Source organism: Sceloporus occidentalis, unplaced genomic scaffold (genome assembly GCF_023333645.1).
Source record: "Sceloporus occidentalis isolate IW3139 unplaced genomic scaffold, rSceOcc1.0.p SCAF_2, whole genome shotgun sequence".
NCBI lineage: Eukaryota > Metazoa > Chordata > Lepidosauria > Squamata > Phrynosomatidae > Sceloporus > Sceloporus occidentalis.
The window spans coordinates 158,148,991-158,174,723 of record NW_028316982.1 but is presented as its reverse complement, the minus strand read 5'-3'; the positions used below and the strand labels follow the sequence as shown (position 1 = coordinate 158,174,723).

General features: G+C 41.3%; 1 protein-coding gene across 2 annotated transcripts in view; it reads left to right on the top strand.

The window, feature by feature from the left end:
- LOC149319183 (gamma-glutamylaminecyclotransferase-like) overlaps positions 1-25,733 on the top strand; it is a 107,010-nt gene that overhangs the window by 2,350 nt on the left and 78,927 nt on the right. For both annotated transcript variants that reach the window (XM_089511228.1, XM_089511224.1), the window contains exons 2-5: positions 4,926-5,141; positions 15,791-15,906; positions 19,384-19,600; positions 22,881-22,968. In XM_089511228.1, the coding sequence (XP_089367354.1) occupies positions 4,980-5,141; positions 15,791-15,906; positions 19,384-19,600; positions 22,881-22,968 (583 nt within the window). In that variant the 5' untranslated portion in view covers positions 4,926-4,979. The remainder of the gene's footprint in view (positions 1-4,925; positions 5,142-15,790; positions 15,907-19,383; positions 19,601-22,880; positions 22,969-25,733) is intronic.

Sequence of the window (25,733 nt, the reverse complement as noted above, 5' to 3'; positions counted from 1 at the left end):
TGTTATTCAGAACAATTGCCACAGAGATTTAAAAACCAAGAAGAAAATGCTCTGCATAGTACAGTCCGTTTTGTCAGGCCTTGAAATGAAGGTTGGGGGCCTTTGAAATCTGCATTGCGATGTTTCAGAATTTGGGGGAAAGGATACATAGAAACAAAAAAAATCCTATGCTCAAAATGCTTGTTTTGGCCACAGCTATACCGTATATAAATGTGTACTAATATGTACATATAAAATATAGTGTGTAAGTATGTATCATTTGAGGTGACTCCACAATGCAAAAATAAAGCACTTTGACACGACTCTTAACTGCCATGACTCTGTCCTACAAAATCCTAGGATTTGTAGTTTGGTGAGCTCTGTGACAAACCAGGCTGAATAACTCACCAAAGTATATATACCAGGATTCCACAGGATGGAGCCATGACAATTAAAGTGGTACCAAACTGTTTTATTTCTGTAGTGCAGAAAAGCTGTTTGTTTTGTATCTTTTTTGGATAGCAGCAGAGCTGGGGAAGGGAGAGAAATTACTTTTTTGGAGAGCCACTCTCAGACTCCTCTGTAACCTCAGCAGCTATGCTCCTTGGGGGATATTGAGAGTGATAGTCCGAAACAGTAGATTTTCTAAGCTCTGAGCCTGAAAGTAGAAGAAACGCATGAACGAAGGCTTTTAGAAAATGTACTGCAGTCAAGAATAGTTGTCCTATATCACGCCAACCGTGGCTTATTCTTCTGTCTAACATACGTGTTTATAAAACTCCAGACAACCAACAATGGGCCAAGGGACAATTTTCTCTGACAGTTGACATGTTTGGTGGAATAAGCAGTGTTTTTTGACAGATGTGGAATTTACAAGCAATTGCTGTTTAAAGCTGTGTAACATATAAATGGCCTAACAGATGATGTAAGAGAAACTGTTGCTTTCAATGACTAAATGATTTCTGACTGAACTCAGTGCATGCAACCTACATGAGGAAGGCTCTTGGGATTCACGTTTGAATCTTGTGGCTTCTTGTACTTGAAACAACCCTCTCCGTAGAGAAAAGTGGTTTGCATGGAGGTTGTCTCCTCCTCACAGGGCCAGAGTGGCCTATATCTGCTGTATGGGTAGGCCAGAGATTTGATACTCTGAGAAAGAATGTGTTGTAGTTAAAAGATTGTGGGGTGCTATAAAGAGAAGATACCAAAGGCCTGATCACTGTATGGAAGTGTTCTGAAAATACTTAGTTTTGTTTTGCTCCTCTTGTTAATGAAGGGTGGAAATGCTTGATAATACAGTTGGCGCTCCACATTTGTGGCTTTGGCTTTTGCGGCTGTCATTATTCACAGATTTGATTAATATGATCTCTCTAGGAATCTCTAGGTCCTCCAGTACAACTCTGTTGTTATCTTCCACTGGATGTTGAGCATCTAGTCATGCTGGAAGACCAATTTTTTTTTAGAGAGAACACTTCTCTAGACCTTTTTACAATATGATTATGTGGTCAACTTCCAGCAGACGTTGACCACAGAGTTGCCCCAAAGGACCTAGAGATTCCTAGACAGGTGTTCTCTGATGTAAAAAACTAGTGGCTTTTTTAATTTCAGTTTTTCCACTTTTATGGGGGCTCAGTGCCGCTAACCCCTGTGAATGTGGAGGCTCCACTGTAAATGGATTCATTTCCTGGGCATCTCGTGGATCTGGCTGATAGGCTCTCATGCATGGCAGTCATATCACTTTTTGCCTGGGCCTAGACAATGCTGCTCAAAGTAGTGGTCCCTAGGCTCATCTATGAGCCATTGACTACTGATCCAAGGGGGATTTCCAGCAAGGAAAGCAGCAGTTATAGCCAGTGGATGCAAACACAGTACTGGTCTCTGAAGCAGTAGGGGGGAAATGGCCAACTGCTCATATCCAGTAGCCCAGGAGCACTGGTCTAGGATTCTTAACCCCTGTGGACACATTAATGCCAAAAAATGGACCTTCTGCTCAGTGGGCTCTCCATTTCTTCTCAGTATGTGTTGGAGGGACAGGAGGATGGAAGAGTGGTCTAGAGCAGTATTTCTCAAGCTGTTTCATATGGGGCACCAGCAATTATTGTTTCCCACTGTGCCAGAGACCAGGACAGAATTTGTGCCCATTGTTGGTTAAGCTCCAGAATAAACTCTATTCTTGGCAATAAAGGCTAACAGTAAGAAATTATGCCCTAGAGTAGAGGTTGACAGCTTTAAAAGGTTTAGAGCCAACTGTCCACCCTAACCACCTCCACCAGCAGTTCCCAACCTGTGCTCCTTGGGGCTCCACATGCACATCCTAGGTGCTCTGTAGCCACTCCAGGAAAATGAAAGAAATAAAAATTGAATGAAATTTAAAAATAAGAAACAAAAAGTAATACTATTCTTAAACACCAATAACCTGTAAGACATAGGGTAGGCCTTTTAGGGACTCCACCATAGAAACTGATTCTAAAAAGGGCTCCGCGAGTCAAAAAGGTTCTCTCCTGCTGAAACTTGATGTATGTGGAAGTTTTATTTCCAGTTTCACTCCACCCTATTTTTACCAGAACAAGGTACACAGGGGACATACATCTTGGTTTAAAGGAGGATTGTGCTTCCTGGAAGATGACTCTTCAAGTTCTAATAAGTTTGCTTGGAGTCTTGTCCAGCCCTTCTAAAATCTTATGTTTATGGAGTATATCCAGAAATGCTGGGAACAACAGGCATCTCATTCTCTATAGTCCCAGCATCCTAGGAATATCCCACATGGGTGGTTCCATAAGTACAGTCTTCAGTAATCATTTTCTTTCTCCAGGAGGGAAGAATTCTATTATTCTAAGAACTGGGAAAGTAAGGAGGTATGCTTTCGGAATATGATTCCCCTTAGGGAGGCCAAGAGGTATAGGATCTCCTGACCCTGATCAGTTTTGAAGAATGATGGGTTCTAGTCTGAAATGGTCCCTGATGAAAATGTGGATTATCAAGAGTAATTAATTATAATTAACAATGTTAGTTCTACAATAGAAGTATCATTCTGTAGTTTGCATTGTAAAGAATTTCTAAAGAAGAAGGCCCTCCATGCCATCTGCCATAGTCTAGCCCTCAGAGGGAGAGAAGAACCGCTGGACCTATTTACCTTCCCCACTGCCATCCCATTCTCTTTTTGTGTTATGTCTGTTTAGATTGTAAGCCTGAGGGCAGGTAAATATCTAATTAACTATCTGTAAGCCTCTCTGAGAGACTTTGAGGCTGAATAGTGGGATATAAATACAGTAAATAAATAAATAAATGCATTTTTTATAAATACTGTGAGTGGCAGAAAGGTCTAGTGGATAATTGGATTGATAAGGTCAGTTTGGGAATCAGAAGAAAGAGGAAAATAGATTAATTACAGTGGAGCATCACTGTGGTTGGTGTCACCCAGTGTGGTTGTCTGGAAAGTGCTGCCGGGGTGGGAGGGTTAGTAGTGAACTGCCCAACCCACCCTCCCGCTGTGTCACTTTCCTATCCCCTGGCCGGCTGCCCCCTCTTGTCCAGACCACTGCTGGGGGGACAGTGCTGCGGCCTCTGGACAACCCATTTAGTGTCTGCCATGCCAGCTGGCCAGCAGGCATGCCATACTTGGAACAGAAGTCACCATGTCCCCAGCAGCAGTTGCTGCTGCAGGGGGCAATGCTGTGGCCTTCAGATGGCTATTCATGGTCTGACACAGCCAATGAGTGAGCAAGAAAGGGAGGCAATGCCCATTCTCTCTTGCACTAGACCTACCAAGTATACTGCCCCATCAAGTGTGCAGCCCCCTCTGGGGTGTCACCTGGTGTGGTCCGCACTCCCCTGCTGACCCCTCTGGGGGGAACAGTGTTCGGTGAGAGACAAACTGATAGCTGTATTGCTTGTTTCTTGGATGGGATGGTAAGTCACTTGGTTGGGAAGAAGTGGGAATGAATTCATTATATGTGTATGGGACTTTGTGTTTGGGAAACAGTTAGCTCTTATTCTTCAGTATTACAAAGCAATCATTTAGCACTTTCTACTGGCCATTACAAAACTACTCCCCCTACCCCCAAAAAAAGAATTACAGTCCAGAAATGTTTTTAAAAGGCTAATCAGTACTGCAATCATGTGCATGTCTCCTTGAGTGTTATTGCCCTTGAGTTCAGCAGGATGTCAGTTAACTGTGTAGAGTAGGGGTGAGGAAAGTGAGGTTCATGGGACACATATGGCACCCGGCTCCCCCAAAACATGTCGCTGAACTTTCTCCCAAACCCTCTATGGGGCACTGAGGGATGAAAAATCTTGGCAGGGGGTGAGATCTTGCAAGGTCTCTGGTGTGTGTGTGTGTGATTGCTTCTCCCTAACTGCTGACAGTTAAGCATCCCTGTTATGTAGGATTGCAGCCTAATATTGCTCAGTCTGTCAGTCACACTGTGCTTAATGAAATCTCTTTGTGGTTTGGCTAACTCCTTTAAAACTGGTGGCTTCACTTGTGATCCTTCGGCTGTTAAAAGGAAGGGGGGAGGAAGTATTTTTGGTGTCAGGCAAATTAGTGTTGCTGTTCTAAGCAAGACATTTTCAAGAGCAAGGGAATTCTAGACTATTGGGAATTCTAATTTTATAAGATAGTAGATGGATTTTGAGTTGCAGAGAGTGAATAAACACAGTCATTTACCAAATGCAGATTATGACAAGATAAGTTGGTTGCTGTAACCCAAAAAGTGATAAGGAGATTCAAGCCTTACTTCTGTACCCATCAGGAACTACTTTCTATGTTGGAAGACAGTTGCACTGTTCACCTCCCCTCTCAGATTGCCACTGCTCCACAGAAATAACTAATATCAGTTTTTGCAAGCAGGAGGATTAACAAATATTTTTTATAGGCCAGTAAGTATTAAAAACTTTTTGGTAAGGCTGAGCTACCTTTTCATAAATGCATGTTGCATTTGTTTCAGATTTCCAACCAGCATAATGTTGGCACTCCAAATTTTGAGCAAGTATTGTACAGCATGGCGCAGGCAGAAGGTAACCTGGACCATGACATACCACTCTTATTCCTTCCACCCTACTGGGCTAAAACTGTTGTGGGCCTCCTTTCCATCATCTGCTTTGTGAACAGCTATGATGGTGACTTTGTCTTTGATGATTCGGAAGCTATCATCAATAATAAGGTTAGTGCCTTTCTCTTTGCTACTTACCTGGTCAACTGTGGTAAGAACATCTTCCAGCAACCAGGCAGAGGAGATTTTGTTGCCTTGTGGATTTTGACTTGACGAGAATAATTGTCAAAAGTCATTTATGGTTTCAGCCTAACTTAGGACTGGCCTGCCACCAAACCATGGCACAGTTGTCTCCCACAGCCTCTAGAGTAGGGTCATCTTCAAATGTTTAGGGGTGTTTTTTTAAACCTTAAAAATTTGTGGGGGAAAGTGGAGATAGAGTGGGGATCCATGCTAGGGCTTCTGGGGAATATGTGGGTTGGGAGCTGTCTCCTGATTTAAGCCACACTCTGGGCCTTGGCAAGCTGAAATTGCAGACACTCCTTTCACTACAAGCTGCCTTACATCAGAACATTGTTTGTCTGCTACCCACTTGATCTCTAAGTGCATGAGGTTACTCGAGTGTCTCTGTTGCCATTAAAAATATCATTTGATTCTAATTTCCAACTTAGTTACTCATCCCCAGATAGAGAGATATAGATATAGATCTGGATACGAACCTGACATGAACATGATCACAGTTATGAATAATGCCTTCTTGTCCGCTTATTTTCCTCCAGATTCTAGTTGAATGTTTTAATGTTTTTACAGTTTTTAACGCTTTTATACTATGACTGTTTAATCCTGCTTTAGCATTGGGAATGGGGGGTGGGTATAGGGATTGTTTTCTTCTTGGATTTTATTGTAACTTTGATGTATTTTACTGTTGTAACCCACCCGGATTCTCTGTGATAGGGCGGGCTAGAAATAAATAAATAAATAAATAAATAAATAAATAATAATAATAATTATGTAATGAAGTTGAGACTTGAAAAAAAATGTTGCAGTGCAGTCTGGTCCTTTTAGGGTACCAGTCAATGAGCCCTATCATTTCCCCAGGGTATTCTATTCCAGTTTTAGCCGCTCACCCATTTCCACCCCAACCTTGTCAAGCAGTTCCTACAAACCCTCTCCTTCAGCTATATGTATCTACACATACACCCCATAGATTTTTTTCCTATATCTTTTTTGGTTGGAAGGGAGAATTCTTCAAAGACTGGAGGTTTCCTCAAACCTGTTGATCACTTGCTCTTGTGTGGGGATGATGTCCTTTTTGGCCACATAAGGGGAAGCATTTCGTGAGTACTTTTCTGCTTAGTCTGTAGCTGAGGCAGGAAATACGTGGCCCTCGAGATATTGTTGAACTGCAACTCCCATCAACCCTAGCCAAAACAACCATTGGGGAAGGATGATGGAAATTACAGTCCAACAATGTCTGAAGAGCCAGAGGTTCCACATGTAAGGGCAGTGTGTGGCAATTAATCTCTAATGGCTGGTTCAGCATATGTAAATTGTTACTTAATGCTGCAGTCAATAAATTATAGTTATGCATGCATAAACCAGAAAAGTAGTCAATATTCTAAAAGCAGCTGCACTATATTTTTGTATAATGGCATTATGCTTTGTGTTGGAAATGAACAAAAATAAATTTTAAAAAATACTTAAAAGGAATTAGAACTCTGTCATTTTTTTTTCCTGCTTTGAAAATCACTTTGTCATCTCAGTGGACAAATATGACCAAGTTCTAGAATTACATTCATTTTGGGGTTGACAAGGTAATCTCTATAGGGCTTAACCTACTTCAGAATAATAGTTCAATTTGGCAACTGGTTATAGAACTTTAATCTGTTGTTTTTTTTAGTTCTGAATAAGAACAGAACTGAAAAGTTAAGTAGGCCTACGCTGAGTTGTTAGTCCCAATAAAAAAAAAGTCTCATGCTATGTGTGGGATTCCAGGAGTTGTAGTAATACTGAAAAAGTAACCTTTCCAACATTTATGCTAATTTGGGTAGATCTGTACAAATCTCAATCTCTTAGTTTAATCTGTCTCTCAGAGCAGTTATGACAGTATTGTGTTCCTTTGATGAATTGTAATGTTCGTAAGGAATTACATGTTTGCTTTCCTGCTGCTCCAGCCTGTATTGTTCCCAATCTTTGTTCCCAAGGATTCAACAACAGGCTGTGTCTCTTTCTCTCTTTTGGCTATACGTACTCTTTCTGTGCTTGCAGATTCCTCCAGTTTTTTCACTATTAATATATGAAACATGTTCTTTTTCAACTTGCCTGTTTTCCCTCTTCAAAAATGTACTGAAAGTCTGTTTTTGCATGCATAAAGGCTTGTTCTTATGCTACTCACCTCTGGAAATGGAGGGCTTAATCTATTTATTTTATATATTATTTAGTTTCTAGTTTCCTTGGGTGCCATACTATGAGAAAGGCAGGATAACAACAAACAAACATTCCTCATAAAAATGAGCAGCATCTGTTCTCTTCCACTGTCATGAGAATATTGGGTCAGATTTGGACTTCATCATACTAAAAGAAAGCCCATTGAAATCAATGAGACGAGTTAATTATACTCCTATTGACCTCGGCGTGTCCCCTCTGATTAGGAGGAAGTCTGGATTCAACCCATGGTCTTTTTCTTTTCTAATATCCACATTAAAACCATTTTTGAAAAATGTAGAGTTGATGGGCTACCATTTGGCACATTAAGAACTGACCAAAAATTAGGCTGGGGGAGGGGTCCCAGCATACAACATATTTAATCCTTTTTCTACGTGATACATAGTAAAAGAAGTCATTTTGTAGATATATATATATATATTTATAACTGTTCCAGCTCTGGATATCACAGTGTGGTACTTTTAAGAAAATTTTGCTCTTCCCTCTTTCCATGCCTATTGTAGCACAGAGCAAACTCTTATTGGATTTTATTGGTGTTCAAGACAGTTTTAAAGATGTATTCGTGCCACTGCAAGCAGCTCTATATTTTTTCTAGTTTTAAAGCCATGTACAGCAATGATCTGTCTTTTGTATGTTTTAGGAAGGCAAACATTTGAACAAGTAAAGTAGCTGAGGCAGAGTGTTTGTCTCTTACATGTGTTAATGAACACAATGAGTTTTCCCTGAAATGATAACACCAAGTGATGAAAAAAATATGTTCAAAATCAAACACTGTAGAGATTCTAAGTCAACAGAGAAATATATACATGATTTCTCCAGTGATTATATGCAGCTTGCTGAAGAGAGGATAATAAAATATTTTTTTTTCATTTGGTACAGTCTTGTAAAATAGAGTTCATTTTTGATGGGAAAGCTTTCCCACTGCGAATGCCCTTATGACTTGTTTGCTTTGAATTAAGGTTGATTCACACAAACGCTTCTTGGGCATATGTTCCAACTGTTGTGATTATATATAAAAACTGTCAGCCCAGATTGAATGAGAAGGTGATACAGCTGTCATCTTTGTGCTCCACACAGAACCATATGTCATTTTATTGTCTCACTGTAACAGCTTCTGACAACCTGATTTTGAGCCATGTTCACTCAGAAGCAAATCGCTTTGAATTCAGTGGAAACAAGGACCCAGAAAATTGTGGCTAGGTTTGGTAGTTAACCTCTGTTTCCTAGTTTCTCCCCGTTACTAGTCAGTTATAAAATGCACCTCCCCACATCAACACCAGGAATAGGAATATAATGTTGAGATAAAGTGGAATTATATGCCAAATCTTTAACATCTCGTCATATGGGGCTTGCTTGTACTGGGAAATACATGTTCTGCACATTCCCTCTGACATTTCACAAATACAAACTGGAATGTATGTGGCCAAGCAACATCAGAACATGGATAAGTTGGCAGATATTAATAAAGAGGAAGAGATAGGAGAGACATCAGTAGTTTGCTATTGCCTGATCCTGTTGGAAAGGGCAAAATTCTACCCCCTTGCCCCATGCCATTAAGTTAATTGAGTACAAACTACTCATGCACTTTGAAAATCAGTTTGCAGCAATTGAATAAACTGAGGATTACATGGGGAAGTGGGAGAAGGAGAGATAATTGGGGGGGGGGGGTTAAAAGCAGCTGAAAAAGTGGTATGACAGAGGATTAACTGGGATTGCCCCAACAAATCAGTACATTTGGGCCCCATTCCCACTGGGCATAAACAGCGACGTATATTGTTGCGATTCTGGCTCGAATTTTTTTCCGAGTCCTAATCGAATCTGGTCCTTCGTTCCCATTAGGAAAGGGTGCAAATGACTCAATTTATTTTGGCCCATGTTTTTGTTCCCATTGGATTCCCCCTGCTGTATTTTAAAGAGGAGTAATTCGCTCCCCGTTTCCATTGCCCTTCCAGAACCTCTTTTTTTTAAGCAGCTGTCAATCCAGCGCTTAAGCGATTAGACGTCACAGTGACATCAGTTGCTTTGATGCATTTTGGTGCGGGCTATTTTGGTTCCCATTTGCGCCTTTCAAACCTGTTTTTCTGTTTCGTTTTGTTTTAAGCAATCAATCGCTTAGGCGCTTTTCCCCTCTGGGAAAAGGAGAAGGAGCCTCCATCCCCCCAAGTCCCTTCGCCTCCCAAGCTGTCCTGTGTCTTCCCAGAGCCCATCTGGGAAAGGGAGAAGGAGCCTCCATCCCCCCAAGTCCCTTCGCCTCCCAAGCTGTCCTGTGTCTTCCCAGAGCCTATCTGGGAAAGAGAGAAGGAGCCTCCATCCCCCCCCCCCCCAAGTCCCTTTGCCCCTCAAGCTCTCCTGTGTCTTCACAGAGCCCCTCTGGGAAAGGGGACAGGAGCCTCTATTCCCCCAAGTCCCTTTGCCTCCCTAGCTCTCTTGTGTCTCCCCAGAGCCCCTCTGAGAAAATGAGCCTCTATTCCCCCAAGTCCTTTTGCCTCCCCCATTGCTCCCTGGGGGGCGATCGAGTAGGCATGTAATAATAGTTTAAAAATGGTGTTCAATGGGTCTCCTCACATGTCGGTCTATGAATGTGGAGCAGGGGGGAGGTTGCAGAGGGGCATACTGTGCTTACCGCATTTGGAGGTCAGTGTAGCAATTTGCTATGTTTGGACACCTGACAGAACGCCTAGGCAATCGAAAGTTTAATTTAAAAAAAAAAATCAATTTGCCTACACACGCGATTGCCTTACCCTGCCTCCCACTCCACCAGGGGAAAGGCTACGTGAATGGGGGGAAATGGTGCTGGTAATGCAGGAAAGAGAACAAAGTGGGTGACATCCCCAGGCCAACCCCTTGAACACCATCCCCAAGTTCCTGAATCTGACACCCTTGTTGTTCCCATTCATTTGCCCTGGATCGGACCCGGGAGGTGCAGGAAAAACCTCTGAAAAAGTACAGTCAAATTAACCCGGGTTCGAGCACCCCTGATTCGGGTTTTCCTTGGAAAAATCGATTACACAGGGATCAGATCTGAATTCCAATGGGAACGAAATCGGCAAAATGAGGATCAAATGTGCGCTCAAATGGGAACAATGCCCCCATAATCTGAGTCTTGATCTGCTTTATAAGCCAGTGGGAATGGGGCCTTGGAGGTTATGCTTGCATAGTAGTACTTTTCTGTACTCTATGCTTAACACAGGGGCCATCGAAATGGTTAGGAGGTATGATAAGCTTTCTATTAAAAAGGAGATCTGCTTGTTTATTTGTTTTGTTGTCCAAGTGTGGTTCAAGGGCTTCCCAGCATTTACAAAAGATCTGTGATAACAGATTTTGGAAGGACTCCTAGGACTCTTGATATCCTCTTCCAGTCAGAGAGGTCAATGCAGTAGTCTGAAATGGTACAAGGCTGCTGTATTTGTTCAAGTCTGCAGATCCTTTCATATTTAGAAAAGTCCATATGAAGGTCCAGGCTGAATGAGGTCAAACACCAATCTAGTCCAGCATCCTGTTCACATAGTGGTCTGTCAGTTCCCTATGGGAACCCATGGCCAGCTGCACCCTCCTGTTTCAACTCTCTATCAGTTGATAAACAAAGGTATACATCTTCTGGTATCCAAAGAAATCAGGCCTTGGAAAATTACTGTTTAGAAGTAATTGGTTATAGTTATACGGGCTGGTACAGACAGCCCGGTAAGAGGCAGCTCTATGCCACCCCTGGAAGCGTGGGTTGGGGACGCGGCAACCACATGCCATGCCCCAACCCGGTGTAAAAAGGAGCCATGAAACATGGCTCCTATTTGCGCTGTAGAAGAGGTGCCGTAAGTGCCCTGGCACAGCTGTTTGGGTGCTGTGCACAAGGGACGTCATCATGGCGTGCGTCATCTGAACAGGCATGCACCAAGATGGTGCCTGGGCTACGCAAGTAGGGCTTTGAGCATATGAACGCTCAGCCCTGTCTGAGCTCTAGTTTGCCTGCAAGCCAGCACAAAGTGCCAGTCTGTACAGGCTCATAGTGGTCAAGGGTAAATCACTGCTATCATAATTTTTAAAAAAGAAGTAATAATTTACTGTCCTGTTTTTCAAAACTGACTAAGGCAAGGTACAGACCGCCCCAAAAGGGTGGCCTGCCAGTGCCTGGTTTTCCGCCAGAGGGAATCCTCAGCTGCCAAACGCCATGGTGGCGGCATAATGAGTGTGCCACAGTGCACCACTGGCGCACTCGTTACGCAAGTGCCACATGGCACTTGCGTAACAGTGGCGGCGCCCAGGTATACAGGGCGCCGCCATTTTGATGCCTTTGTCATGTCCTAGGGTTGCGAAGCGTCTGGAAACGGTGCGTCGAGGCAACCCTAGCACGTCATCAGGGCGTGCCAAAGGGCCTGTCTGTTCTGGACTTAAAATTCTTTTCCTCTTGGATTCCCACCACCATCGCACTTCTCCTATCCACTTTGTCACTTCAATTTTCACAGTGAACATGAACCCAAGCTATTCCTGGAGCATAGAAAAGTTACCTTTACAATCACACCTCCCTTGAAATCCCAGCCAGCATGGACATTGGTCTCTTCTGCCTTTTTCTGAGCTAACAACCATAATTACAGTGGTAGTGAATTCTACATTTCAGCTATGCACTGTGTGAATAAGTACTGTATTCCTTTTGATCTAGCCTAAACCTCCCACCATTTAGAGTCAGTGGATCACTCTTGAGTCTTGCTATAATGACTGAAGGAGAAAATTTTCTTCCTGTATACTTTCTCCACATTGTGCATCTTTTTACACACTTCCGCTATATCACTTCTTGTGTGCATATGTGCCTTCAGGTCACCAGTCGACTTGTGGCAACGCCATGTATTTCATAGGGTTTTTCTTAAGCAAGGAATACTCAGGGGTGGTTTTGCCAGTTCCCTCTTCTGAAATATAGCCCACAGTATCTAAGGTCCGAAACAGACGGCCCAAAAAGTCCACCGTTGGGCTGCATTGAGGGTGTGGCGTTTAGAAGACGCATGCCCCGAAGGCAGCCTGAAGCTGCCCCAACCCGGAAGAGCTGGCCTGAAAAGGAGTGGAAGAAAGGTTCCAATCTAGAGGCTGGCTGGGAACAGCGGTGATGGGCCAGATTGGGGCCAGGCATGTGCAGTTGCAGTTGCCACAGCTTCTGGACAAGCAGTGCCAGGGTGGCCCCAATCCAACCCTTTTGAGCCGTCTCTCTCGCCCCACACTTCTTTTTACAATGCTGAACAGCATCAAACATCACCTTTCCTTGTACACCAGTTGCTGTAGTCCCTTGATCATTTTGATTGTCGTTTCCTGCACCATAACTAGTTCTACAGTAGCCTTTTCCATAATTGTACAAAGTATTCCAAGAGTAATCACATCACTGTTTTGTGTATGGATGTTTTCCAAAAATAGCTTTTCTGCCCTAAACAAGGTACAGGGGTGTACAAACCTTGTTTTATGCCAGAATAATGCCTTCTAGTGGCTTCCAGGAGTATTATACTCTCGTTTTTGTTTTGTTTTGTTTTTTGTTTGTGAAAAGCATTGGGGACATCCAGAATAAACCTGGGTTGCATGTGGTCACAGGCAGCACAATAACCTGCCTCTAGTGAAGGGGCATAATATTTGCAATTCTGTTTTCGGTACCCCTCAAATTCAGTGGAACTTACTGCTCAGTAAGGACTGCAAATGACAAAAACTTTCCCTAGGAAAGAAATTAGGAACAACTTTTCAGTAATAAATTGGTTGCAGTATTTTTATTTCAGAAAAAAAAGAACAGGTCTCTACCTTTACATGCTTGATAACACACGAGACATAACAAAAGTGCTGTTTTTATAGTAGTGTGGAATGTGAAGCACCATTAGTGTGGCATCACAGGGAGCTATGTGAGTCCTAAAGTGAGAGGCTATGACTGACTCTCTGGCTCTGCCAGTGACTGATTCAGTGCACATGCTGATTACAGCATTGTGCACTGCAAACAAAAAACATTTCCAATTGCACACTTTTGTCAGAGATTGAGCTGCAGCCCTGTATGTGCTTTAACCATAAGGATGTCTATAAATAAACCTGCATGGGAATGTGCTATGGAGACAAGAGGATAAGTAAGGAGGGTGTTTGCATGAATAAAAATCTCAGCATACCCAGATGTAATTGTCTTCTCACTTGTTCACATGTAAGACTCAAGATGTAATTGTCTTCTCACTTGTTCACATGTAAGACTCAACAAATGTATTAAGGATACAGCAGATGAGAAACATGGCAGCCTGGGACAAACGTCTGGCTGTGCCAAACAAACCAGAAGCATGCTTGTCAAGGCACTGGAATGTGCTTCTGAAAGAAACTTGGCACAGACATTTCTGTGGGCTGCAAATGCTCTGCTTCTTCACTCCTGCTACCTTCTCTTCAGAAGCTGCAGCCTGACCCAGTCTTATATGCAGCAACACAACTCTCTTTGAAGCTCTGTCCTGCTGCCATCAGAGGTGTCCTGTGAGGCATAACCTCCTCTAGCCTGCAGTCACAAACACATGAAGTTTATTGAATATAGTAGGATTTCTTTTGTGAATCCGCATGGACAGGGATTGTATCTAGTGTTGCCTTCTGCAAGGGGAACAGAAAGCTTTCCCTCTGTAGCATGCCTCCTGATAATCTACAGATCTGGGTGGCCTTTAGAGCCAGATTCAAATATTTTCTGGAAAGTTAGAGGCCCCTTCAGAATAGTTTTTTAGTGAGCGCTTAGGGCTATGGGGGGGAGTTGGGGAAGAGAAACTCCTGTTGTCCACACCACTAATGCTGGGTTTAGCCCTAGCTGAAATGCATCTTCTGGAGGTGGCTTTACCACTTGAAAGCTAATGCCACACAGTGGTGTAGCAGTAACTTTTGAAGTGTTGGCACTCATCATAACAGTCACCATTGCTACTTTCTAAACTGCAGGCTGTTATGTTGATCCATATAAGCAAACAAGTTCCATCCATGTTTTTGGGAACCAAAATGAGTCTTATTTCCTCATTAAAGGCCAAGCTACCCCAAAGCTCTTTGGATTCATTAGTGGTAGCTCATAACAGTACATTATTAATAGGAAAACTTTTTCTGTCACCCATCAGCTACTGTGAAGAATACACCCAGCCTCAGAGCATAAGGAGACCTGTGAATGTGGGTATGGCAAATGATATCATAATTCTTGTTAATGAGAAAGCCCAGGGCCCTTTCATATTACACAATTATAGCTCTATGATTCCACTTTAACTTTCTTGATAGCATTCCATGAAATCCTGGTGCTTGTATTTTGGGGAGGCAGTAGAGTTTGGTGGCCAAGAATTCTAAATGTCTCCCTCTAAACTGAAAACCCCAGGATCCCCTAGGATGTTGCCATGGCAGTTGAAATGAAATCCTAGCTCTCTAACTGTGTAGTGTGAAAGAGCCCCTGGTGCTTCAGTCTTGCAAACCCTGGCTGTACTACACTAAGGATGCCACAATTTTGTTAGTATCCAAGCTGTATTGCAGGACGACTTGTTGTTTTCTTAAGTGTAAAGTAAATGCCTAAATGCTTACGAGAATTCATTCTGTTGCAGCTATAAGGTGAAATCCAGCCACTCAACTGATTATTCAGGAACTGTGTTTGCTAATATATTATTGATGTCTGTTCAAGTCATTGGGGCGTTATTAGCATAGGCGGTTATTGATTTATTTTTCTAGGGCAAAATCCTGCCTTCATGTAAGCATATGAAAAATTTGCTGTTAACTGAAAGGAGGCTTGAAATTAATTTCAAAATGTTTCTGAATCCTCTGTTTGCTTTCCCTTGCTTTTTTATTTACTGAAATTATAAAAAGCCGATAGCTGGTCTGATTATAATACTACTCTAGGCAACAGCCTGAATAATTTTTATTGCTTGTGTTCGATTTTGTATGTATAACAAGATGCTGACCATTCTCCATCATGGCTAACATTTTTGTTAGTGCAGAACAAATATAGTTGATGCTCCAAATCCAAGGATCCTGCATCCATGAATTCAACTACTGTATCCATAGCTTGAAAATATTAATAAAATGGGGCTTATTGAGAAAAAGTATGTATAGGATTCTTTTAAGGGTTTTTTCTTCCCATTATGTACTATCGATATATAGTGGGTCCTTGGTATCTGCTAGGGTTTGGTTACAGGAAACACCCCCCTCCCCCCATGAATACCAAAATCTGTGGATGCTCAAGTAGGTGTGTGGGCTTTTTGAAAGAAAGGAAGCAAATAAGCGCAAATAATAAATAAATGGTATGATTGCTGGGTTAACATACACAGAGGCACCTGATTTATTCTTCTCAAAACGTGAAGAATTGGCTGATTTACTTTGGCCAAAGCTATGTTTTTCATTCATGATATTAATGTTATAAACCTGTGTTGTTTCAGGACCTCAGGCCAGAAACTCCCCTTGGTGATCTGTGGCATCATGACTTTTGGGGCAGCAAACTCAGTAGCAATACCAGTCACAAATCCTATCGACCACTTACTGTGCTAACATTCAGGTGAGACATTTTCAGAGCATGTCAAAGCTTTCTTCCTCTTTTAAAAAAAATGCAAGAAAGATATAATAACGGAAAATAGAATTTAAAGAGAATCTGTCTTTAGTGTGGAGGGAAGGTTGATTTTTGATGATGTACACTAAATCCTCCAGCATGGAATGAGTTTCGTGTATAGTTGTGTAGAATCGGTGGCAAGATCACAAGCTATATAATAGTTTCAGATTACCCCACAGTGAAAAATCCTATCCTTGTTTTCCTTATTGGTAGAGACAGCAGAAGCATGACACAGATAGCAGCAGCAACTGTTCAGTTCTAGGTCATAGAGTATTTAATTTCTTCGTTTTATATTCTGCTTTTTTAGTCATCATTTCACGATATTATTGTATTTTAAAGCATTTTATAATTTTTAACAGATTGTACACTGCTCAAAGAGTACTTGCTAGTGGGACATTTTAAAATGCTTTATATAAATACATAAAGCTTGTTTATTGCAACCTATATTATCTTCACATCTGGGCACATCCTTCTAGGGTGCTAAGCATGTACTTCAGAGTCAGCTTTGTTGGCTCAAATAGGGGCCTGCCTCACTATGTTGGCTTCAGTTGATATCAGCTTCTGTCTTGGTAAGAGCCAGCATGGTGCAGTGGTTTGAGCATTGGATTATGACTCTGGAGACCAGGGTTCGAATCTCCACTTGGCCATAGAAACTCACTGGGTGACCTTGGGCAAGTCACACTGTTTTTCAGCTTTAGAGGATGACCATGACACACACCCTCTCAACAAATTCTGCTTAGAAAATTCCCATGATAGGTTCCCCTTCGGGTCACCAGAAGTCAGAAATGACTTGAAGACACAACTGTCTCATCATGAAAGCAGAAGGAATTGGAAACAGCCACTGGACCTGATATGAGTCTCAGGATTTATTTGAAAAAGGTTTCATTCCATAAATGAACCAAATATGTTTCAGTCAAGACTGTGGCCTTCTTAAGGGGCTATTTGGTTCTAAAAAGGGTTGTAAAAATATTTCTGGGCTGAAACAACTTGGGCTAAACCTTTTTAAAAGACACCCTCATATTCAAGCTACCTAATTCCAGCCTGTGAGGCTCAGGGGAGGGGAGAGTCTCTTTCATGCAGTCTCAGATTCTCCCTACAAATCTTAACTATTGGTTGTTCTTGTTTCCTGACCCATTATTCCACTACTTCTACCTTTTCTACAAAGTAAGAGTGTGAGAGGGATGGGTGGGGCAGTTGTTAACCTCACTCATTCATAGGCTTGCCTAGTGGCAGTGAGGATACTTTAATGAATAAATCCATGAGTAGATAATAGAGCTGGTGCAAGATGAGCTACAGCAGCACAACTATTGCTTTCTTCCAGAGGTGCTGCAACTGGAAGTTGTTGTTTTTTTTTAAAAAAGAGCCCCACTGAAATAAGAACATAAGAAGAGCTGTGCTAGATCAGACCAAACTCGTATTCAGTTCAGCGTTCTTTTCCCCCACTGGTAACCAGATCTTTGCAGGACAAGATGGTGAAAGCAACCTTCTTCTTGTGCACCCAGTACTTCCTCTGATATTGGAGTAATATTTGGCCATCATGGTTGTTGACATCCTTATGTTCTATGGATTTGTCTGAGGATGTAGCCACACTGCAGAATTAAAGTAGTTTGATGTCAATTTAACTGCCGCGACCCTATCCTAAAGAATCCTGGGATTTGTAGTTTGGTGAAGCATCAGAGCTTTCTGACTGACCTGGCAGAATACCCCACCAATCTAACAAATCCCAGGATTCTGTAGGATAGAGTCGCTGCAGTTAAAGTAGTGTCAAACTGCTTTAATTTTGAAGGATGGCTACACCTTATGCCAGGTGGGAATGGTGCAGCCCTCCACTTGTCACTGAATTGTAACTCTTAGAATTCCTGACTATGCAGCTAGTGCTGTTCAGAGTAACACTATCTGGAAGGCCACACACAGATCCCACTCTCGCTGTGGCCATCTTGTGGTAACAAATTCTGCAGTTTGCTTTTATATTCTTCCAAGCAATACTTACTCTTTAAAATAAAATTCCCTAGTTAAGGATCACTATCACTGAACAACGTAACTCCCCTCTTATTCTTCCTCCCCTCTGCCTAGTGTTTTCCATTTATGAACAGCTTGGATGGGGTTAACCCCCCCCCCCCCCCCAATTAAAACAATAGCACTTAGAAGGTCTCATAAAGTTCCAGGATGGATCGAAACCCTTGTAGCCAGCCTGGTTTTCCTAAGACTACCTTGGATGGGGCTCTTTCATTCTGCAGATACACCTCAATTAATTAAGTAGATGTGTTCCTGAACATTACATCTTTGACAAAAAGTTTGGTACCAGAAGCAGAAGGAACATGGAAAGAATAGGGATATGTTTCTACACGGCAACCAAGAAGAACAGTTCAGTGTGTTTCAAAAAATTTTTATTCAAAACAAACAACAAGGGTATGCAAAATGAAACAACTGGGTCAGGTAAGCTGTGAATAAATGAGCAAATTACTTTGAACCTTCTAGAGACTCCCTGAAAGCTTCTTCCAAAAGGCATCCAGTCGTGACTTTTTCTTTCACTGTTCTTATGATTTCTGTTTTGGTGGCCAGATTTATAGAACTGTGTTGTTGTTGTTTTTAACATACTGGGACGTATCTCATGAGCCAGGTTTATCTGCTTTCCCCTCTTCCCTCTGTTTTGCTGTTCATGCATGCTCAGTAAGGAATTCTGGAGGCAGCTGCTATTTATCTTTCTTACTGTAGGCAGGCACACACAGCTACAGTAGGATTGCCTAGAAGAGAGTCCTATTTTTTCTCGTTCGAGCTTTATTACTTTTTGTTGTTCTGTGCTTTGGAAAGATGTTTTCTATTTATGATGTTTCCAACATATTCTGGAGATCAGGGTTCAGTTCCCTGCTTGGCCCATGGAAACCCACTGGCTGACCTTGGATGAGTCACACAGCTCCAAAAAAACCCTTCTGTGAAAGGTTTGCCTTGAAGGCACAAATCAACACAGTCTACTGTAAAATATTTTCTGTTGAATAATAAGCGTTGGAAGTAATAGGCTGTTGATGTATTATGCTGGAGAAGAATACTCGGGTGAAAAAACACTTTTCAGCCAACACTCATCTTTGTGTCACAAGTTTTCTACTTCTTCCTTCCCATTGGTGTGTAAGATTCTTTGTTAATGATCCATGCCAGCTTAATTACCCAGCTAGAAGCTTGGAAGATAATTCTGGGGGGAAAGCCAGGACAGTAATCTGCAGAGCTGCAGATTCAATTTGACTATTTTGCCTAATATCCCAGAATCCTTTGCCATTGTGTGACATGTAATCAGCATGTAGAGTTGATGGAACTTTAATTACATTTTCTCAAAGCAAGATTTGTATAACTGCTTCACAGTTTGGTAAAAATTTAATATATCCTAATTTCTAAACTCAATATTTTGTTCTGTTTTTTGTTTTCCTTGTATAGGATTAATTACCTTTTAGCTGGAGGCTTCCACCCATTGGGCTTTCATATCATCAATATAATACTCCATTGTGTGATCTCTGTCTTAATTGTTGATGTCTTCTCAATATTATTGGGTGGACTGCAGTACACCAATAAAGGAAGACGACTAAACTTTGTCCCCAAATCATCCCTGCTAGCTGCTTTGCTGTTTGCTGTACATCCTGTGCACACTGAATGTGTAAGTACCTAATAATTCAAGGATTGAAAATCATTAAAAAATGCTAGGGTTCCATTAACTCTACCAACTCTTCCCTTATTGCAAATACATCTTGTGTATGCAGTCCTTCAAGTGTGTGTGTGTGTGTATAAATCATGGCTAATCTGTTTGTGCAACATTTATCTGCATGTGCTGTGTATTGCTTCATAATGATACAGCTATATTCTTACAAATGACTAATCCTTCAAAGGCAGGGATCTTGCTTGCAACAACAACAACAACAAAAAATAGGCCAAGGGATGGGTGACATGTTGCCCCCTCATCCATTTTTGTATCCCTTGGGCACCCTGGATTATTTTTTCTTGGCAAATTTTAGATTTGCCACTCCTCCTAGAGCAACACGTTTCCTTTAAAATGAAGGGCATATGTTTACACCCTATGCCTTATGTCTTCCCACCAAAAGAATTTTATAAAGCTTTCCACTTCTGTTGTAATTTTTCTGAGTTGTGCCTGCCATGGCAGTTCTCAGGAGTTGGGGGTATCGTCCCTTAGATTCATGGAGATTGATCAGTCTGATATAGTCAGTAAGAATGATCTATTCAAAATAACTGTTCCTTGTTGAAGGCAGTATAAATCGAACTTCTAGAGCAGTAGTTTTCAATCTTTTCTATGCCCCATACCCCAGGAAATGTTTGATTAGTGTTCACACCCCCTACAAAAGTAATATCATATTTGAAGACGAAGAAGTCTAATTTCTCATTTTTGAACCACAAATTGAACCACATAAAATGCTACAAGTGAAAAAACTAAACAAAATAAGTGTTTAACTCAGTGCATAAAATGCAAATCTGAATTGAGCAATTAGATTCAAATTTATTCAGAAAAAATGTCTGAAGACCAATCACTCAAATACACAAGCCACATTTTGTCATATCTCCTGAAATGCCATCTTCCACCCCCCTGGGAGTGCAGATACCCTATGTTGGGAACCCATGTTCTAGAGGAAGGACACATGTTGTATCTAGAGCTGAAATGCAGTATTGACATGAAAAGGCCTTGTAGCTTCTTCAAGATTAACAAACTTTATTTGGCTTAAGCTGTTGCTGACACCTTTCCACTTCTCCAAGTGAAAGAAGCATCTGAAGAAGAGGAGTTGAATAGGCAGAAGATTGTACAAAATGGAACTTGTTAGCCTTCGCATTTGTTTTTGCTGCAATAGACTAATGCAGATGCCCCTTTGGATATTGATGACACAAGTTCTAGTATCCCATGGTGGCTTTCCTTGAGGCAGGACAGATAGTTTTTCCTGATCCTCACTTCTCCTCCAGTCTCCTGGAACACTGGTGGGTCTGAAACAGTATGACACAGAGGGCTATATCTGTTGAAAATTGTGTTGCATCTCTCATGGGTCAGAACAGTGCCCCCTGGGGAAATGTAGCACTGAAGGGGAGCCTTAATATATGATGCAGTTATACAAGTGCCACTTAGCAATGATATGGCCATGATATGGTGCCTTTCCTTATTTGAGTTGCATTCTTTATTTTTGCCATGACCATATCTCAGTAACATGTGAAGTTGGCCATGGTCTCAGAAGTTTACATCTCGAGTCTCCCTTATCCAGAATTCCAAATTCCAAAATACTGTATTGAAAACCCCAAATTGTCTACTTAATATTTTAAAAATATAATGTATAAAATTACCTTCAGGCAATGTTTTTAGAGTGTATATAAAACATAAATGAATTTCATAGACTTGGGTCTCATCTCCAAGATTGCATTATGTATATGCAAATATTCCAAAATCTGAAAAACTCCAAAATCCACAACTCTTCTGGTACTCTCCTGAGACTTTTCATTGGATATGTTAGTTCCATCTAAATCTGTTCTATAAAAGTAAACTTCAGTGCCACTTCATACATTCATGTACCTCTTCTTTCTCCTTTTAGAATTTTAATAATCGAAATAATGTATTTATTCTTCAAATTCTTAATTATGCAAAATTATCTAATGGGGATAATTCATAGTAATCTGAGCAAAACTATTATTATTTTTATATCGTAAGCATTTAATGGCAGCTATCATGGTACAACAGTATTAGAGTTCCTTTTGCTTTATTCCAATATGCAGAAGCCCAAGACAGTGAAAAGCCACTTGTTTTGTAATAGCAACAGCCTTGATTATCAGCATAAATGGCATGTTTTGACACATGGTTATTTGAAATAATCTGTCTCCAGAGTGATATTCTGGTTTCTTTTGTGATAGCAGACATCAACACAATGGATCTAAAACTTTTCATATGTAAAATGTCGGAGTGGAGAAAAGTACTTCGTTTTTTAATATTTCTTGGTGTCATTTCCTGAGTTTTGTTAGGAAACTAGTATTTCTGAACAGGACTGAGGACACTTAGCTTGAAAGTATATGTGTATGTGCCTTCAGGTTGCCTATACTTGCTCTAAATTTCAAAAGAGCCCTGCACACACATTTGTCACATAATACAGTCAATGCAAAACTTGGAAATGTTACTTTTGGGGGCTACTAGAATCCCAGTGTGGGCCAGTAGCAGGTGATTTGTTGTCCAAAGAATTAACATTTCCAGGCTAGGACAACTTGAGTGTAGCTGCAGAAGTGCGAGTATACAGGGGTGTGGAGTGTGAGGTATACAGGGATTGTTTTGACTATCCTGAAAGAGTAGAGGGTTTCAGTAAAGAAACCTTTCCTATCTTGCTTTCCCCCATTTAGACTTGGGTTTGAAAACCACTGGGTGACTTTGGGCAAGTTGTATGCTCCCAGCCTCACAGGAAGACAATCTCAAACCTCCTCTGAATGAATCTTGCCATGAAAACCGTATGAGAAGGGCACCTTAGGGTCACCATAAGTCAAAAATGTCTTGAAGGAACACTACAACAGTATATGGAAACTGCTTAACACAGAGTCAGCTTTGCTCAGGAGGTCTTTATCTGTGATGGAAACTTTTGTTTTGACTTCCAGTGTAGGAGAGAACCATGCACCTTTACCACATATTATGACCATGGATATAATCCTAACAAAGCCTAAAATGCATTGGTTTCAGAGGAATGGACGAAACTTTTGATCAACCTTCTCATATTTGAAATCAAGGGGACTTGGAGGTGTTTCAATGAATTGTGCTCACAAATCATAAATCCAGAGTGATGTGGATACAGTTCTTTATAAATGAATTGCCCACCTATTGCACTTTACTTGAGGAAAGACTCTTTTTCTCCCTTTCCCTCCCCTCCCCCTTTTGGGGGTAATTTTAAATTTATCTTCCTTTTCCTTTCAAGATTGCAGGGATTGTTGGCAGAGCAGACCTGTTGTGTGCCCTGTTCTTTTTGTTGTCTTTCCTTGTCTACTGCAAGGCATTTAGAGAAAGTAAGTACTTTCATACCATCGATTTCTGAACATGTCTGTCAGTTTGATCATAGAGATGAAAATAATACATTTGTCTACTGAAAATGTATACATTTTTCAAACTTCATAGTTAGCTAGGTGTATGAGAGCCTAGTCTGGAGACACAGGATGGCTTCTGCAGTCCATATTAATCTACTTCCAACAACTGAGTGTTAGGGGCTTTTCCTTAACTATTTGATGCAATGTTTGTTCTAAATTAACTCACCCTGTGCTTTAGGTTACTTTAATTCACTCTGGCTCAAAGCAAGTACATGCTGAGATCAAAAATGTTATTTAGTTTAAGTCATGGGGGGGGCAAAGTGTGCCCATGTTTTTACCACTCACGGTTAAAAAAAAAGCAAACTTTTTTTCTCTTCAAAATGTCCAAAATTATTTTTGGGTGGTCTAGACAGCGTTTTCACATGTTTGGCACCCCGTGGACCACCCAGAAGTCAAAATGAAATTTTGTGAATTTTTAATTGCCTCCAAATGTCTCAGATGCCCTTTAGGAGCCCAAGAAGGTCCTCAAAAATGCAACCAAGTCACATAGAGGGTGTTTTAAGTGGAAAAAATATTTATTTAGCAGGGGCTGGTGTAGCCCTCTAAGCTCTCCTAGAGGGCTAACACAGTCCTCAAATCTTCCACAGTTGCTTAACCCTGGTTTGAGTAGTCACACCAAAATGGCCCACAATAAATATTGCTTGTTAAACTAAATTACAACTTGAAGAGATGGAACAGGAGGAAAAATAGATTTTACAAATTCAAATTCAACTAAAAATAATGTAGTAGCTACAGAATAAATTTCATTGTACAATGAAATATTGATTGATTGATTGATTTATGATATCCTGCCTTTGATTACAAAATAAAAGAGAATTAAATATCAGTATTATTAAAACATGGTAAAACAATAAAAACACTTAAACATATTTACAACATAGTTTCATTAAAAGATTAAAAAATATAAAAATACAGCACACCATATTACACACACAAAGAAAGAGACTACAACTCCATAATTAAAATTCAAGTCTGCCTAAATAAGAACGTCATCACCTGATGGCAGAAAGGAAGGAAGGAAGGGGCCGACTTGACCTCCTGTGGAAAGGCATTCCACAATCTGGGAGCAGCCATGGAGAAGGCTGTCTCCAAGTCTTCACCAATTGTGCCTGAAAAAGCCCTCCCTTGCAGATCTCAGTGCATGCCCTAGACTGGACCCAAGCCATGTAGGTCTTCAAAGGTCAAAACCAGCACTTTGAATTCTGCCCAGAAATAGACCAGTAGCCAATGCTGGGTTTTCAGCTGTGAGGGTCAGATGAACCCTGAACCCAGCCCTGATCAACAGCCTAGCTGCAGAATTTTGGACCCACAGAAGTTTCCTAAGGCAGCCTAATGTTGAGTGTGTTACAGTAGTCCAGACAGGATATAATCAAGGCATGTCCCACCATAGCCAGATCTGACTTCTCAAGGAATGGGCGCAGCTGGAGTTCTGTACAAATGCTCTCCTGGCCACTGCTGAGACCTGAGCTTCTAGGCTCAGATCCCAGTTCAGGAACACACTGTTCCTATGAAGCTTAATACACAGATAGTGAAATAAAATAGCTGCTCCTGTGAAAGTTAATACACAGAGAGTGATATAATGGGTAACAGATTTTTAAAGAAGAGCTAACCTTCACAGCTAGTAGTAGTCTTGCTGCACCCTAAGGAGACCAGCTAAAACATGTTTCTGAGTTGAGAGAAGTATGAATCCCACTATATTCAGCACTGATCAGACCTCATCTGCTATACTGTGTTTAGCCCTGGGCACCTCATTTTATGAAGGATATAGACCAGATGGAACAGGAACAAGTTCAGAGAAGGGCAACAAGGATGATAAGAGGAGAACAAAACCTATGAGGAAAGGTTGAAGGCGCTGGACTTGTTCAGCTTGGTGAAGAGGACACTGAGGGATGACATGATTGCACTCTTCTAATACTTAAAGGGCTATCACAGAAGGAAGGGGGAGGCCTGTTCTCTGCTGTCTCAGAGAGTCTAATGGTTTGAAATTATAAGAGAGTACATTTCAGTTGAACATTAGAAGGAACCTCTTGACAGTAAGAGTGGTTTAGCAATGGAACCAATTCCCTAGAGAGGTGGTGGGGTCTTCTTCTGTGGAGATCTTTCTTTAAAAAGCTGGTCAGCTTCCTACTGGGGACACTTTAGCTGGAGATCCTTCACTGGGCAAGGGGTTGGAAGCTGGTATCCTGTAAAGCCCTTCCAGTGTGATAATTCTATTATTCTTGCCTTGTCTAAATAAAGCAGACAGGGTCTCCTCCCCTAGATGTTACTAAGATGTCTTCCTCATCTCTTCTCCTGAAAAGACTAATTACAGCAAAGTGAAGATGCTGGGGAGTGGTAATGATGGTAAGACCTCCCCATCCTCCTGGGTGTTCTCTTTGCTGGGGCTAGTATTTTTGCAAAGTTGGTAGCGCATTGCAGGCCACATTTCCTAATACAAAAACATGTAAAGCTAGGTGTTCAGGCAAGCCTGCAACCCAAATAGACCCGTGTCCCACAATGACATCATTGAAGCATAAAAGTGTGCTCAAGTTGTATGACCTCACAGTATGAGTTTAATCTAGTTCTGTAAACTAGATTTTCTTATATAAAATGACAGAAACACTTGTGGGCATTTTGCTTTTGGAACAGGAATCAAATGTTTGCTGCAAATTGTTGGCACTCGTTAAAGTTGTGACCATCTGGTGAAG